The sequence below is a fragment of the Nansenia antarctica genome, assembly GCF_963989245.1.
Source record: "Nansenia antarctica genome assembly, chromosome: 6".
NCBI classification, from domain to species: Eukaryota; Metazoa; Chordata; class Actinopteri; order Argentiniformes; family Microstomatidae; genus Nansenia; species Nansenia antarctica.
The window spans coordinates 51,026,807-51,042,902 of NC_137676.1; the positions used below are offsets into that span (position 1 = coordinate 51,026,807).

The following is a 16,096-nucleotide window of genomic DNA, read 5'->3' on the forward strand; positions in this document are numbered from 1 at the left end:
TCACACGGCAGCAAGGCATTGATCCAAATCAGAAACGTGTGGTGTGCAGGCACTGGGGGGGAGGGGGGCAGGAGATGATTGATGCAATGTAAAGCAATGGCTAAGCGCTGTCTGTTTTTGACGGTCATTCTATTGGAGTAATGAAGGCCAAGTTTGACGTGTTGGTCCATCAGACTTTTCGCACATTTGGCCGATGTCTGGGAGTCTGGGAACGAGACTACCCACCATGGCCTCCAGCTCAGAGTCCTCCTCCGAGGGACTCAGGTAGTCCTTCCTCTTCCTCTTCTTCATGGGCTTCAGCAGCTCAGGGTCCAGAGACATGACCCTTGACCCAGGAACCTTCTCTACTCCCCCGCTAAGCCTCCTTAGAGACAGAGGAGACAGATGTGGGTGCAGCAGGAGTTGTGTTTCTGTTCTCTTGTTGAGCTTTGTGTCACTTATCATGTTCTCTTTGGCCAGACCTGGTGCCTATAATTTGATATTGTAATGTAAAACTGCTGTCTTAAAGGGGCAATCTGGGATTTGTGGGATTTTTGGACTTTTAAATGAATACAACCTTTGATTCTTGGAAAATATAACGTATAAATGCCTCATAAGCTTGGTACAACTGTCAAACCCATCAGAACACAAAATATATGCATATTTTACTCCATTGTTTGTAAACAATGTCATTGTAAACAAACAGCTTCAACACATGGTTAAAACTGTCATTTTGAAATCATGGATGATCAGTTGTTGCATCCATAGGTCTCTCTACGAATTTGAGAGTGGTAACATTTCTCCACACCCTCATCTGTTTACCAAAAAAGTGGCGGGGAGCCCACTTTGATATCGTTTGAATGTCAGATTGCCCCTTTAACCTAGTTTCCCTTGACAAAGGGAAATCTTATCACAAGAGGCTTCCTTGTCCATCCGCAGATACAGTATTTCTCTGAAATAAAACATGTTTAGGTGTCGAATTACTTCTCAGTCATGGGCTCCCTGCGCAGCTCCGCTGGGTATGTCCTCTGAGCCACGGGGTTGCAGCTCTCGTGTTGACCCAACACTGGCCCCCCCAGGCCGCCTGGGATACCTGGGACACCTGGGACACCTGGAACCCCTGGCCCCCCTGGCCCACCAGTCAACACCCGGGTCTCTGGTTCAGTCTTGATGGGCCTCTCCGTCTTCTGGTCCACAGTACCAGTACTGGTACCAGCAGCACTCACACAGCTGGGCTGCGCCACATCTGTAACAGTGTCAAGATCCGGTTAGCAGAGCAACATACAGGGTTGCTAATGTGAGGGATGTATATGTATATATGTGAGGATGTATTCAGCCATTCTTCGGCCAAAGGACTAATGGAACTTTATGGAAAAAACGTATTTATGGTTAAAACTTTCATTTCCATAACTGTTTATCAAGAGCAACTGACAAGCTTCAGATAACATACAATACTGCTGATGTCTGGTAGCCTACCTGTATCAGAGGCTGGTGGAGGTAGAAACTGGAGGACGGGCTCATCGTAATGCACACGTGTTTGATACCATTCCTCATTCATGCATCACAATGAGCCCGTCCTCCAGTTTCTACCTCCTCCAGCCTCTCCTGGTGTGTTGTCTGGTAGCCTACCTGAGGTAGGTGACTTCCCAGAAACCCCTGCTGCTGCTGCTCCTGCTGTCTCAGCACAACTGACTGCCACTGGGCTGATCACCCCCAGAGTTCCAACGTCGCTCACACAGAACTACAACACACACACACACACACACACACACACACACACACACACACGCACGCACGCACACACACACACACACACACACACACACACACACACACACACGCACACACACACACACACACACGCACATACACACACGCATGCACACACACACACACACACACACACACACACACACACACACACACATAAACACAGGGTATGAATTACACAGACTGTTGGGGGGTGTCTAATTTAGATAAGATATGACATTTCACTTCTTTTAAAAGGCACCGTTGTTATGGGGGTGCCCCCAGACCCTTGTCATTCAAATCCTGGACACTGCACGTTTATCACAACGTCTTTTTACTCCTGCAACACTTACAAAGCCCTTTTACTTTCACACTGCAACCCGATGTAAACTAAACATCAATCACCTTGAGGTTGCTGCTTGGCAGAATGGCCATTCCTTCTTTCCATTCCAGCACATGGACAATGCTACACGTTCCCCCAACCTGGGTAGCTAAGGTCGAGGTGGGGCCTAGGATGGCGCTCGGGGTGTGGGCTAGGCTGGAGGTAGGGGTAGGGGCCTCCATCTCTCCATCTCCAGCTGAAGAGACCTCCACCTTAGTTGTGCTAGGGGCAGGGGCTGAGGCAGCGGCTGGGGGAGAGAGGGGGCTGTTAAACTGCAGGCCAGAAGGCACCCATTCATTCTCCCTGGTGGATTTAAAAGCATTGTCTCTGTGTGTGTACCTGGAGGTAGAAAACGGAGGACGGGCTTATTGGAATGGAATCGTATGGAATGGAATGGGGAATACCAGGATTTCTACTGCCACCAGCCTTCTCTTGTGTACATATATGGCTGTGGAGTACAGGGAGTCTTACACATCAACACACACCTATCCAAAGCTTTGGGATCAACGGGGCATAGTGACACACTTCAGGTAGAAATTAGAATTAAACTTTGGCACTTTGTCTTCTCATCTCACCTGGTAGGATAAGTGCTGCTGTGGTGCTCTGGGGGCGTGTCTTCATGGACAGGCTGTCATTACAGGTGAGGTCATTGCTGGGGTCAGTGGGAGGAGCCTCTGACTCTGTGGGCGGGACCTCCGAGTCCACTTTGACACTCATGACAAACCTAATTTACTCACTGCCACTGAGGAAAAGAGAGGGAGGGAGGTAGGGAGGTAGGGAGGGAGAGAGAATTTCTGCGTTTGGACATTTGGAACCACACGCTCTATTGCTTTATCATATCAAATCAAACCAGACTCTATTTATATAGCGCCTTTTGTGCAAAATTGCAATACAAGGTGCTTAACAATATAATTAAATGTAGTGATGGGGATAATTGAAGGGGATTTTGAATCAAAGGTAAAGCACATTTATGTGACCTTTAGCAAAATGTAGTGGCTGTGTGTCTATGTGTTGAGAATTTCACAGAACATTTAATGAGTGTCTTTTTATGTTCATCTCACCTAACTGTATTAAGGAGAAAAAGAACAACAAAAAATTGCTAATATCATTAAAACCTACAGTGCTTGACCTGGAATGACTTCCTGCATTTTGAAAACCTTATAGACTTCATGAAAACCTGCAACCTCGAAATAAAAATGAAAGTCGAGGCACTTCAGCAAAATCCAATTATATTGTTAATTTACCAAAACCCCAGCAATTCCGTTATAAAATGGCGGAGGATCAGAAATCGTTCAAGCAATTTGAGAAAAAAACCATAGGAACTCAATTCAATTCATGAAAATGTTCATTGCAACCACAACCTGGCAAGATCGTGAATGAATGACCATATCATTTCATGTCGTTTACCGAGGGGAAAAAATAGACTGTCACCACTATTACATTTTTTCCCGGTAGCATCGCATATTACATAATATTTCTAAAACTATTGAATGGCAGAAAATGCACAATTTGCGATACCAATAGCTTTATCATATGGCTAATTATATTCGCAAGTCCACGCACGCTACATCTGCTGTACCAACCGCAAAAAACAACTGACACCTACCATAATCATAACATTTTAAGATAACACGGTTTGTACTGTTTATTGCATTTATGTCCAAGCAAAATGAATTCATGCTTGCTGATCAATTCAGGAATCAATTTGGCTTACCAGCGCTTTCTCCTGCGGGTCAAGATCTTTAATAGCGCATGCGCGGATCACAGAGTCATACCGCTCAACAATGTAAACGGTTCACTTTCATAATGGTTGATACAAAGTAGGAGACAGAGATTTGAGCGCAACCACAAATTCTGCAACGCTGCATTCAGTATACATTCCTCATTGATTGACTAAAACCGTTGTACTATTTTTTGTATTAATATGCCATATTAACAAGTGTAAATACCATTCTAAAAATAACTTAATCTGATATGAACATCATATATCATTCAATTTGTTTATAAGGTCTGAAAAAGTGTCTAAATCTATGCAGTGCATCAAACATCTCGAAAGAAAAACAGAAACCACACAACACTTTCAGCATATGTTGTATTAAATGTACAATAAAAAAGGACATTGTAATGAGTCATCAACATGACTCAGGGCATAGAATATATAGCCTCCATCCCCCAGCCCTGGTTGGATATCTTTAGTCTACTATCTATACACCTTGGGGGATCATGCTTTGTACTGCCTTTGAGTTCAATAATTGGATCAAATCAACAACGTAGCTTATTATCAAGCCATCTTGTATCTTAACAGAGGTGAGTCAAAGCAGACATATGGGGAGCAAAAACAAGCAGAATATTATGCCTGGCATGTTTTATCAAAAGAAAGTCATTCAGATAAGCTCTATGTACAATGAACAGACAATAGGATTGATAGCTTCAAAAAGACAAACAAACAAAAAAACACAGTCCACAAACAAATCTCCGGAAACTGCAAAAGTGAAAGAAAGGAGGCTTCTGCAGTACCTGTCCTGCCTCCTCTGACCAGAGACAATGGAGAGTGGAAAAAAACAGAGAGGAGAGAGGAGAAGAAGAAGAGAGGAAGAGGAGAGGAGAAGCAGAAGGGGGGAGGAGGGGAAGAAACCAGGGAGGAGAGATGAAGGGAAGAAACCAGGGAGAGGAGAGATGAAGGGAAGAAACCAGGGAGGAGAGATGAAGGGAAGAAACCAGGGAGGAGAGAGGAAGGGAAGAAACCAGGGAGAGGAGAGATGAAGGGAAGAAACCAGGGAGGAGAGATGAAGGGAAGAAACCAGGGAGGAGAGAGGAAGGGAAGAAACCAGGGAGGAGAGAGGAAGGGAAGAAACCAGGGAGAGGAGAGATGAAGGGAAGACACCAGGGAGGAGAGATGAAGGGAAGAAACCAGGGAGGAGAGATGAAGGGAAGAAAGCAGGGAGGAGAGAGGAAGGGAAGAGGGGAAGAAACCCCATGAATGAGAGGCAGCCAACCCTATAATACAACATAGCCAGCATGTATATACCATGGGGGTGAAGCATAACAACTGATCAACAGCTTCACTCCAGGGAGGGTGATTGGGACAGGGAGCGAGACGGTGAGCATTTGTCTCCGGACTTGGAGCGCCGCTTGTCTGCTGTAGAGCAAGAGGTGGATTCTGCAGGCTCTTCCTTCATGTTCATGAGGGTCTGCGAACGGCTACGAGACTTCTTGCTGTCTGACTTTTCCTTGGAACGGCTGCGGGACTCCCTCTCCAGCTTCACCTGGAACGGACTGTCAGAACGCGACTTTCGGTAGTCCGAGCGGGATCTGGATTTCGGGGTGCGAGAGCGAGAATGGGACCTGGAGCGGTAACGCCTCCTGTTGCTGCGGGAACGGGATCTGAAGGGAAAGAATAGAAACAGCATTGCAGCATAGTTTAGCACAATAATAATAATAATAATAATAACTTTTATTTGTATAGCGCTTTTCCTGCAAACGTTGCAGCTCAAAGTGCTCAGGATCTCAGTTGTAGATCCGCTTCATGAACAACAACATGTATTGGTTAGTTCTCGAACACGCGACAAAAGGAAAAAAAAGAGGCGGAGAAAACAAACTCACCACAAATTACCGACACAAAGTACCGACACAGGATTTGCACAGGATTACTATTACTAGGACCTCCGTAATCAGCAAAATATGGTAGGTAATTTGCGGTGTAATTTTTACGGACATGGCTGATTCGCACGGGATTAAGAACACAGACAATCCAGTAATTATTACAAATTTACCAGAGGTCACCAGATAATACTAGTCCCATGCGAATAGGGCTTATGTTAACTGGACATTGTGGACAATGCATTAAAAAGGGTGTTCTAGTCTAGAACAATGATTAACCTGTGTCCTGGGAAAACAACCTCTCACGATGCATCAAGTGTAGAGTACTTATCACAAGGGATAGAAACTGGCACAGTTTATAATTCTACCTAGAGAGTTTGTCCCTCTCACCCATAAATATAACCCACTGACCTAGATTGCTGCTGGTGGAATTAGCGATGTCATTGCATTAGAGTGCTTAATGCATGTGTAAGTAAACAAACTACAGCCTACCACAGCTGTCAATTCTTGCATGTCAACGGTGACAGCTGTGTTGGTTGATATTGATAGGCATCAATTATCCTACTACAGAATTTATTTTCGATGACATATGGACAAGTACTGCAATGTTCAAGTAGTCAAATCCTGTTCCGACACAGTTAGAAAAATTGTGAAATCATGGTGACATTGTTATAGCGCACCCCCACCCCCCCAGCTCACCTTGAGGTCTTGCCAGCTGCAGCGGCTGGAGAGGTTCTCCACGATCAGGCGGTACTCAGTTCGGACAGGCGGCCCATACTTATCCCTGCCTGTCGGGTCCGGCTGTTGTAACTACTACTACTACTACTACCACCTTTAAAACGACAGGGAGACAGATAGTGAGACAATATACACACAGTGGTGGGTGCAGAATTCATTGTGGATCATAAAAAAAACAAAAAGCTGCTGCTACCAGGATAGAAACAAAAACAAAAAAAACAAAAAAAACATGGCATGTCAAGTTAACTGTGATGTCCATCTGGACCATGGGAGGCTAGAGGAGGTAGAAAGAACGGGGGACGGGTTGATTGCAATGCATGGAATGTAAGGAGGATTCCACATTTCATTCCATTCCAGGCATTACAATGAGCCCGTCCTACAATTTCTACATCCACCAGCCTCCCATGGTCTGAAGCCATTCTGAAGACAAACCTTCATATACAGTGAGTACATGAGATCTACGAGCCTTGGCAAGGGCATTGGTTCTTAGTTTGTCTCTTTTGTTTTGTTTGCCTTTCTCGCTGTACAGACTCTGAAGATGTTGACTGCAGTGCAAAGAACACCCCTGCATCTTGTCTCAAGGCTATATATACAGCCTGTCTGAGGGAAATCGAACAACTGCAATTAGCCACACAAATCAAATGGACAGTGATGTTCTTGCAAACCTTTTATCCTGAATCCTGTAAAACAAATAAAAGGAGGCTTCCACAAAGTTGCTGTTGGATAAAGATAAGTTATCTTGGATAATATTTTCAAAGACATAATATAAATATCATAACCTTACAAAGCTTTATTTTTATCATGGCTTTTTACTGGTAATCAAACTGGCTGTGAGCAAACTGAATAGAAATTCTGCATCTTCACTCACTTAGTGAGCTGTAACATGTATTTATTTTTGTGTATTTGAGTCGGTCTTCACTTATTCTTTCAACATAAAAAACAATGGGAATCCTCACCATCACCCCTGGTCTATTGGCAATAGGCAGCTGTCATCATGGCTTCCGGTTAGTTCAGCCAAGGGTCAAAGGGCATAGGTCACACACACATTGTAAGGTGAAAGCCAAGGCCAAACGGGACAGGCAGTCATCTTAGCCAGTCATCTTTAGCCTCAACGGACTCGGACTCAGCCCGCAACTGGACTCTTTCAAATTGAAACAATCAAGGGACTTTTGTTAATGTTGAAAGCATACTGTAAATACATTTCACATGTCTATCTAACAACACAGCTGGGATAAACTATGGTGATTAACGTTTTGACTTGGCAATAATTAGCTACATTGCTAGAACAATTAATCCAGGGAGAAAACACTGGAAATGGATAAACATTCTATTGCCCTCAAATAGGAGGGTGGTTGATAAGGGAAATGTTTTGAACAATGGTCCCCTCAAGCACACCCTCCCAGGGAACATTCTACACTCACACACCATAATGAGCATTACACTCCAGGCATCTAGAGGTGCTGATACGAATGTGTTGCACAAAATGATGCCATGACTAAATTGATGATCACATGCACACTATCCATGATTTTTGAATATGATCTGCTGGTATAATTGTAATCCTACACAACAACTTTAGGGGTAGGTACTAGGGGAGTCCATAGCACAAGACAACAATGGACTGAGACGTAGGTTATAGGTAGGTAGTAATCATTCTAAATAGGGGGCATGGAATCGATCTATTGCCTGCTCTGTCAATTGATCAGTTATAACTGGTTCAACCTCCAATGTGTGTATGCTCCTCATCCCATGGGAACAGAGGACATGGTGTATATCGTAATAGACTGCACTTACTGCGCCCGCTACCCCCGTAACGCCCACCGTATCCATCCCGGTCGCGCCGCGGTCCTCGAGCTCCACAATGATTCGCTCCCCACACGACTCGTGAGCTTAGAATGATAAGGTTCTATCTCCGTTTAGGGCAGTTCAGAGATATTGAGCGTCAAAGTTTGTACATTCCATTATGTTTTGTGAGATGGAACCTTTGTATGTTATGAATTGCTAACTAAAAAATGTCAACATTTTAAAAATAACACCACACAGGCATTAATAAACACCTAATGGATCAGATTATGTAAAAAAAACAATTTTGACAAAAATGGAGATAGAACCTTATAATTCTAACGTCACGAACTCCTTCCCGTTGAGTTCATACACTGCGTCATCCGCGTCTCGGCGGTCGTCGAACTCCACAAAGCCGTATTATCTGAAAGATACAACATGGTTAAATTAATTGTCCCCTCTTCAGCCTGACAACTACCGATAAATACATGATATTCAACATTACACAGGCTAGTACTGAAGTTAGCTTTGATTACATAGCAACGCAACAATATCAACAAACTCAAACGGCCATGTTCACTGACGCTACTCTTCATCCACAGCGTGCAAAAGCTCGAATAGCAGCGAGGGAGTGACAGTTTCGTGCATTTTCTTGATGCCATTTCCAAATCGGACAATCCTTAATCCGTAAATCTACGTATATGTACCTAGCGCTAAAATTGCACGCTAGACTCATTAGCTAGCTTTTTGGTTGATTCTCTGTTCTGTTGTACTCAAACAAACTCAGCCATTTTTTTTCAGATCAATTTCCATAAGCTTGCTATATCCACCGAAAAACCTCTGAATATCTTTCTCACAAACATGATAGCTTAGTCGCCCAACATACACACGAGGCATGTTTACGAAACCCCCGTCTGCTTTCGAAAGCTTGCACTTGTACAACAAAAAGTACAGCGTTACAACAATAAGTACAGCTTGCGCTTAGTACAATACTTCTTCTTTCGGGATTTCCTGCGGAGTGCAAACCGGTTGGTGCTTTAGCGCCACCTGCTGGATAAAGGTGTGGCGGAGACGACTAGTATGGAGGACCAAGTCTGTCAAAATTAACAATAAATATATAGATACATAAATGAATGTATGAACAAATAAATGAATGAATACACACAGTATAACGAAATACATTTCTATATGTATTTATTCTTTTACGCATTCATTCTTTGTTTTCCACATTCATTCTTTCTTTTCCACATTGTTTTCCACATTTTGACAGACTTGGTCCTCCATAGGCGTTTACGGTCTAAATAGAAGGGTTATTATTGCCGAAGGACACGAAAAACACCAGCTACAAACTTTTCGCCCATGATCTTGTTTGAGTCGTTCGTTCTACCCTGACCGACCCCCCCAATGCCTGAATTATTTCAACAACTGTTTAGGCTTTTCGGTTTTTTATCAAAATAACATTATTTTAACATTGTGTAACACCATTTCAATGTTTTCTGGAAAAAAAGTATCTTAAGACAGTAGCCTACACTACTGCATTAGCCATACCAAAGACTGTAATGTAATATCCTTCTCTGGTCACACATGACATAAGAGATACACACAGAAGAAGCATAGAGTCCAATTTCAGGTGACAAAAGAGGGTTCAATGATATAATACGCGCTGCTGACCCTCCTCGCATGTCACTCTCCTCATTATCCATCTTTGTCACTAATTAGATTTCAAGGGTGTGTCAATATTGCGTAATATGTATCATCTTTTGGAGCATTTTAAAAGCACGTTGAAGCTATTGTGCTTCTGAATGCGCCCCTAAAAACGCACACCTACCTACATAGGAGCCGGTCCGCGCATGCGCTTTGCCAATTCATCGCTGATGCAAGAGACATTTCAGTGTAGCGAGACTAATCGCTAGATATAACACTTTCTACGTCGGATATTTTTGTATCCACAAACATGTCAGGAGACGAGGTAAGTTATCTCATCTAATTGTCTTGTATGTACAGTTGACATGACCCAGTTATTCGTGGAAAGGGAGATGAGTAGGAGCGATCATCGTTGTGGAGTGACTTTGGGCCTCGCAGTCCATACGGTGTCACTGTCAACTCCCTGCCTCTGGCTTGTTCACTGGCTTGCTCACGATTGCGAACTCGGCAATATAGTGTAATATAATAGGTGTATAATATATTTATTATATATATAATATTATATATATATATATTATATTATTATTAATAAGTAATAATTAATAATTAATACTTATTATATAATTATTATTATATTATTATATTATATTATAATTATATTATAATTATTATATATATTATATAATAATATATATATTATAGGTGAATAATCTAACCTCAGAAACAAACAACCGTATCAGATCTGCACTTAACTTGTAGTTACTAGGACATGTGTGGGACTGTGGGTATGGCATGTGATTCATCAATCTGTCAAGTGTAGTGGCGAACTGTCAGCTGTCAGAACTTCATTGTCTAGCTCATGTATTGTCATCTGTCATTTATTCTAGTGACAGTTATTTCTTTGTTGAATTGTGAAACACGTCCTAGCTAAAATAACTTACAGTTACTAGGACATGTGTGGGACTGTGGGTATGGCATGTGATTCATCAATCTGTCAAGTGTAGTGGCAAACTGTCAGCTGTCAGAACTTCATTGTCTAGCTCACAGTATTGTCATCTGTCATTTATTCTAGTGACAGTTATTTCTTTGTTGAATTGTGAAACATGTCCTAGCTAAAATAGGTTTATGGAAACATTGTTTTTGTGGGGTCTAATGTCAGAGGATCAGCTGCTTCACGTTTACCAACAACAAACATAGGCTGTAGGCCTAACTGTCTGCTAAATAGAGCCGATGTCCTCATCATCATCATCAAAGTCAAGCACCCTACTACTGCCAATGCTTTCCTAACCACGTCTTAACCATACCTGTCTTCCTCTATCCCATCAGATGATCTTTGACCCCAACATGACCAAGAAGAAGAAGAAGAAGAAGAAGCCTTTCATGTTGGAGGAAGAAGGAGTAGGAGGAGGAGGAGGAGGAGATGGAGCGGGGGATGACACACAGCAGGTGGAAGCCAAGGAGGTGGAGCCTGAAGGAGGAGAGGACAGAGATGTAGACTTTGAGGAGGATGAGGGGAGGAGGAAGGGTAAGAGGATGTTTGACATAGACCAGAGTTGGAATTCAATAGCTCACAATGGATTCCTCCCCTTGTCTCCTTTCCTTCATCTGCACTAATCTGATTCTGGTGGCTGGTGGAGGTAGAAATTGGAGGACGGTCTCATTGTAATGCGTGGAACAGAATGAGTAATGGTATCAAATATGTGCGTTTGATACGACTCCTCCTTCCGTTCCATGCATTACAATGAGACCGTCCTCCAATTTCAATTTCAATTTCAATTTCAATTTCAATTTCAGTTTCAGTTTCTGATCTGATAATACTAGGCAGGTGAAAACAGATGTGGGCTTCCACTGTTGCTAACTTCTGCTAATTCCAATGTAAATGTAAATTATTCACTTACCGTATGTCAATAAGGTCAGTCCTGCCCTGTAAAACCTATAAGTCGTGCTATGATGAGTCGTACCAGGAGAGACCGGTGGAGGTAGAAATTGGAAGGCGATTGCATGCAATGGAATGAGGAATGGTATCAAACCCATGTTTGATATCATTCCTCATTACAATGAGCCTGTCCTCCTAACCAGCCTCCACTGTGTCATACAGCCAATTGAGTCTTTTGAAACATTAGTCTTTTGTCATTAATCCAAGATGTCCTTTGATTCTCTAGAGCCATCAGATGACCTCGATGACCTAAACTTCTTCAACACCAAGAAAAAGAAGAAGAAGCCGAAGAAAGTGTTTGATAACGACGTCGAGGAAGGGATGAAGGTCAGTTATTGTCCATGAGTCGAGTCATACATTCAGAGATGTTTCCAGGACACAGATTAAACCTCCTGGACACAGATGATCCTAGTTGTGGAATAAATCACACTTTCATCACACTGTAAGATCTGATCATTCTCTTGTCAATTCATGCTGGACTTTGACTGTGTCGTTGAACTAGTGGAGGGAGAAATCTGAGGACGGGCTCATTGCAATGCATGGAATGGAATGAGGAATGGAATCAAACACGTGTGTTTCTTCCCCCACCAGCCTCCACTGTGTTCAGTAGAGGGGCAACATTAGAAAGCGTTTTGAGGCTGAATGACACAGAGAAGGAACTGCTACCTGAGCTTGGAGGAAGTACAGTACACTTCCTGTTTTACATTGTGCCACACTGGCCAGATTGTTACTGTAAATGGACTGCACTTATATAGCACCTTATTCCAAAGAGCTTTACAATGGCCTCTCATTCACCCATTCACACACACATTCACACACCAATGGCAGAAAGCTACCACATTGGGAGCAATTTTGGGGTTCAGTGTCTTGCCCAAGGACACCTCAACAGCCTGGGATCGCACCACAGACCTGTGAATCATAATATGTTTGCAATCACCTCCCTAGATGACAAATGGTAATACATAGATGAACTATGACACGGCTAGGTTTTTGCATTTGGTGTTTCCCATCAGTTTCACCCATCTAAACTATCTCTCTTAAAAACACAGGAGCTGAAGATTGAAGCAGAGCAGACGGAGGTAGTGGAAGATGAAGAGCTGGATATGTTGCTGCAGGGAAAGAAGAAGAAGTCTAAGAAGGACTTTGAGGAAGGAGAGATCATGGAGAAGGATGATGGTAGGGAGGGATTACCTTTGACCTTATTCAGTGGTGATGGTTACACTGAATAAGGTCACAGTGGTAGTATTTGAATGCTGCTGATTATAACGATGATTTTGGCAATGTATAGACCAGTGTAATGCTTGGAAAGGAATGAGGAATGGTATCAAACGTGTGTCAAGACATCAGCATTCCGGACCCTGCCAGGGACTTGCCTTGCAACAACTAACTACTGGTCATCGTAGGGCACAATGGCGTCATTCATAATAAGATGGCGGTTGGTGCTGTGTTGTGTTTTCAGCTCTGGAGGACGAGGAGGGGAAGAACAACGATGGTATCTCCTTCAGCTCCTCGTCTGGCCCAGCGTGGGCAGGAACTGAGAGAGACTACTCGTATGATGAGGTAGGTCGTGGACAGAGAGACACGGCTCATACACAGAGGTAGGCTGGTAACCTGTTGTTTCCCCTTTCTCTCATTAGATATAGCAGTGTATTAACATGAAAATGTGTTGCCTTGAATGAAATCAATCTCATGGAAAAACATTTAAGGTTAAAAACTCTCATATGTGCTGTGGTCTTCCTCTCAGCTGCTGAACCGAGTCTTCAACATCATGAGGGAGAAGAACCCTGACATGGTGGCCGGTGAGAAGAGGAAGTTCGTCATGAAGCCTCCCCAGGTGGTCCGAGTCGGCACCAAGAAGACCTCGTTCGTCAACTTCACTGACATCTGCAAACTGTGAGTCTCCTTCCTCAGACAGATGTGCACATCACATCCTATTATTTTATGGACCAATGTTATGGACACAGATGAAACATACTCCTAGACTAGTATTTTCTATGGAGATTATCTATTGAAAGTGAAAGATTTAGTTCAGGATTTAAGGCTTAATCTGTGTCTGGGACACTAGCCTTTTATATTAAGTCTCTCTGAAGAGCTACACTATAACAAGATTAAAACGTACCAAACTGTTCCTTTACTAACCTTCATTTCCTGTTCTCTATAGATTGCATCGTCAGCCAAAACATCTTCTGGCATTCTTATTGGCTGAGCTAGGGACAAGGTAAATATGGCAAACATTATGGCAGATGATTATCCCTAAACCCTAAAACGTTCAATATGAAGATCTGTTCTCCATGAATATGGATCATGTACATCACTCCCCTTTGCAGTGGCTCCATAGACGGAAATAACCAGCTGGTGATCAAAGGAAGATTTCAACAGAAACAGATCGAAAACGTCTTGAGAAGATATATCAGTAAGTGGGAATGGCACAGTTCTGTGCAATTACTACCCTGTGTTGCTGCCAGTGTATGTGCCAGGAGAGGCTGGTGGAGGGAGAAATCGGAGGGTGTGAGAACTTGTTTGATACCATTCCTGATTCCATTCCATGCATTACAATGAGCCCTCCTCCGATTTCTACCTCCACCAGCCTCCCCTGGTATATACATTACACAGTATGGGCCTCTTTGGCCTAAGTGTAGTTCTGTCCCACAGAGGACAATGGCAAATAAAGCGTGTGTTTTTCTCCACTCTTCCAGAGGAGTACGTGACGTGTCACACCTGCCGTTCCCCTGACACCATCCTGCAGAAGGACACACGTCTCTACTTCCTGCAGTGTGAGACCTGCCACTCCCGCTGCTCCGTCGCCAGCATCAAGACCGGTTTCCAGGCCGTCACGGGCAAGAGGGCACAGCTCCGCGCCAAAGCCAACTAAGGCCCCATCCTGGCTTCACCATCTTTCTCTCTCTCTGGTCCTCCCCTCCCTGGGTTTGGCTGGGTTGGGTGTTATGATGGTGCTGGATGCTTGATAACTGGACATTTGTTTGGAATGTGAGAGGGGTTGTTGTTGTTGTTGATGATGATATGATGCGTTCGACGGGCTTTACAAAGCGTATGGAGATGGTGCATGGAATATGTTGATCTTGCAGGCAAACGCAGCATCACCCAGGGGACCTGGTTTTCCAGCTTGTGTAGCCCCCTCCTTAATAATTTTATGGGCTTATTCAATTTTAATTTATTTGAACAGTCTGGGAGTGAAGAAGATGTATGGGCTTGATAGGTACTACAAGACATTCAAACTGAGACTAAGGAGAGAATGTGAAAGTAGGCCTATGTGAGAGAAACTGAGAGTTTTTGTGAGTGTACTTTGAAGGCAGTGATTAGTTTCTCTTTCACTTTTACACCTTCAACATTGGTCTGAGCTGGATCTGGGAACTTGGATAACAAAACAAGGTAATTGATTTGAAATAGGAAACAGGAAACATACATTGTATAAAGGTGTCTTTCCAATTGTTTTAATGGATTTGTACAAATATAAAAGATTCAACTCTCCAATTGTGGTCATTTTCTATCAAACAAGAATGTTGATTGGTTGTTTATTTGTTGTATAGGACAATATCACCTTTCAACTTGAAGCAACCTGTGTTGAAAATAGATTTGAGGAAAACAACATTTTAGCTGCTGCAACCAAAAATTGTACAGTACAGGCCAAAGGTTTGGACACCTTCTCATTCAATGTGTTTCCTTTATTTTCATGACTATTTACATTGTAGATTCTCACTGAAGGCATCAAAACTATGAATGAACACATGTGGAATGATGTACTTAACAAAAAAGTGTGAAATAACTCTAAATATGTCTTATATTTTAGATTCCTCAAAGTAGCCACCCTTTGCTTTTTTGTTGTTAATAAAATAAAAATGTGTTGTTAATAAAATATATAATAATAATATTATATATATATATATAATAACATATTATTAACACATATTATATTTCATATTATTATTATGTATTTTATTAACAACAAAAAAGCAAAGGGTGGCTACTTTGAGGAATCTAAAATATAAGACATATTTAGAGTTATTTCACATTTTATTGTTAAATACATAATTCCTATGTGTTCATTCATAGTTTTGATGCCTTCAGTGAGAATCTACAATGTAAATAGTCATGAAAATAAAGGAAACGCATTGAATGAGAAGGTGTGTCCAAACTTTTGGCCTGTACTGTACATAAATATAGTATTTGCAATGATATAAATGGTCCTTAGATAAGTGGGTAAAGTGTGCAGTAACAATCCTGTCCCTGTGATGGTGCGATCACATAACGGGAGAGGAGGTGGAGAT

At 42.5% G+C, this 16,096-nt stretch overlaps 3 protein-coding genes across 3 annotated transcripts in view; 1 reads left to right on the top strand and 2 right to left on the bottom strand.

Moving 5' to 3' along the window:
- The window catches only part of l3mbtl1 (L3MBTL histone methyl-lysine binding protein 1), a gene marked incomplete at both ends in the record, with an annotated part of 9,865 nt that extends 7,038 nt beyond the window's left edge, over positions 1-2,827 (bottom strand). The window contains 5 exons of the mRNA XM_080534622.1: positions 226-361; positions 964-1,225; positions 1,609-1,720; positions 2,134-2,357; positions 2,686-2,827. Coding sequence (XP_080390748.1) covers positions 226-361; positions 964-1,225; positions 1,609-1,720; positions 2,134-2,357; positions 2,686-2,827 — 876 coding nt within the window. The remainder of the gene's footprint in view (positions 1-225; positions 362-963; positions 1,226-1,608; positions 1,721-2,133; positions 2,358-2,685) is intronic.
- A 1,305-nt stretch (positions 2,828-4,132) lies between these two features.
- LOC308160680 (serine/arginine-rich splicing factor 6-like) lies at positions 4,133-9,127 on the bottom strand (the record flags this gene model as incomplete). Its single annotated transcript, XM_080534623.1, is given in 9 exon segments — positions 4,133-5,494; positions 5,822-5,829; positions 6,410-6,504; positions 6,507-6,535; positions 8,239-8,302; positions 8,305-8,326; positions 8,579-8,650; positions 8,653-8,654; positions 9,019-9,127. Coding segments are annotated over 9 exon segments (723 nt in total). The 3' UTR covers positions 4,133-5,172.
- A 988-nt stretch (positions 9,128-10,115) lies between these two features.
- LOC308159999 (eukaryotic translation initiation factor 2 subunit 2-like) lies at positions 10,116-15,240 on the top strand. The gene is made up of 9 exons (XM_080533843.1): positions 10,116-10,199; positions 11,201-11,399; positions 12,037-12,137; positions 12,860-12,986; positions 13,270-13,370; positions 13,555-13,703; positions 13,972-14,028; positions 14,138-14,223; positions 14,507-15,240. The coding sequence occupies exons 1-9, from the start codon at positions 10,185-10,187 to the stop codon at positions 14,680-14,682; spliced, it is 1,011 nt and encodes a 336-aa protein (XP_080389969.1). The 5' UTR covers positions 10,116-10,184; the 3' UTR covers positions 14,683-15,240.
- Positions 15,241-16,096: the final 856 nt, after the last annotated feature.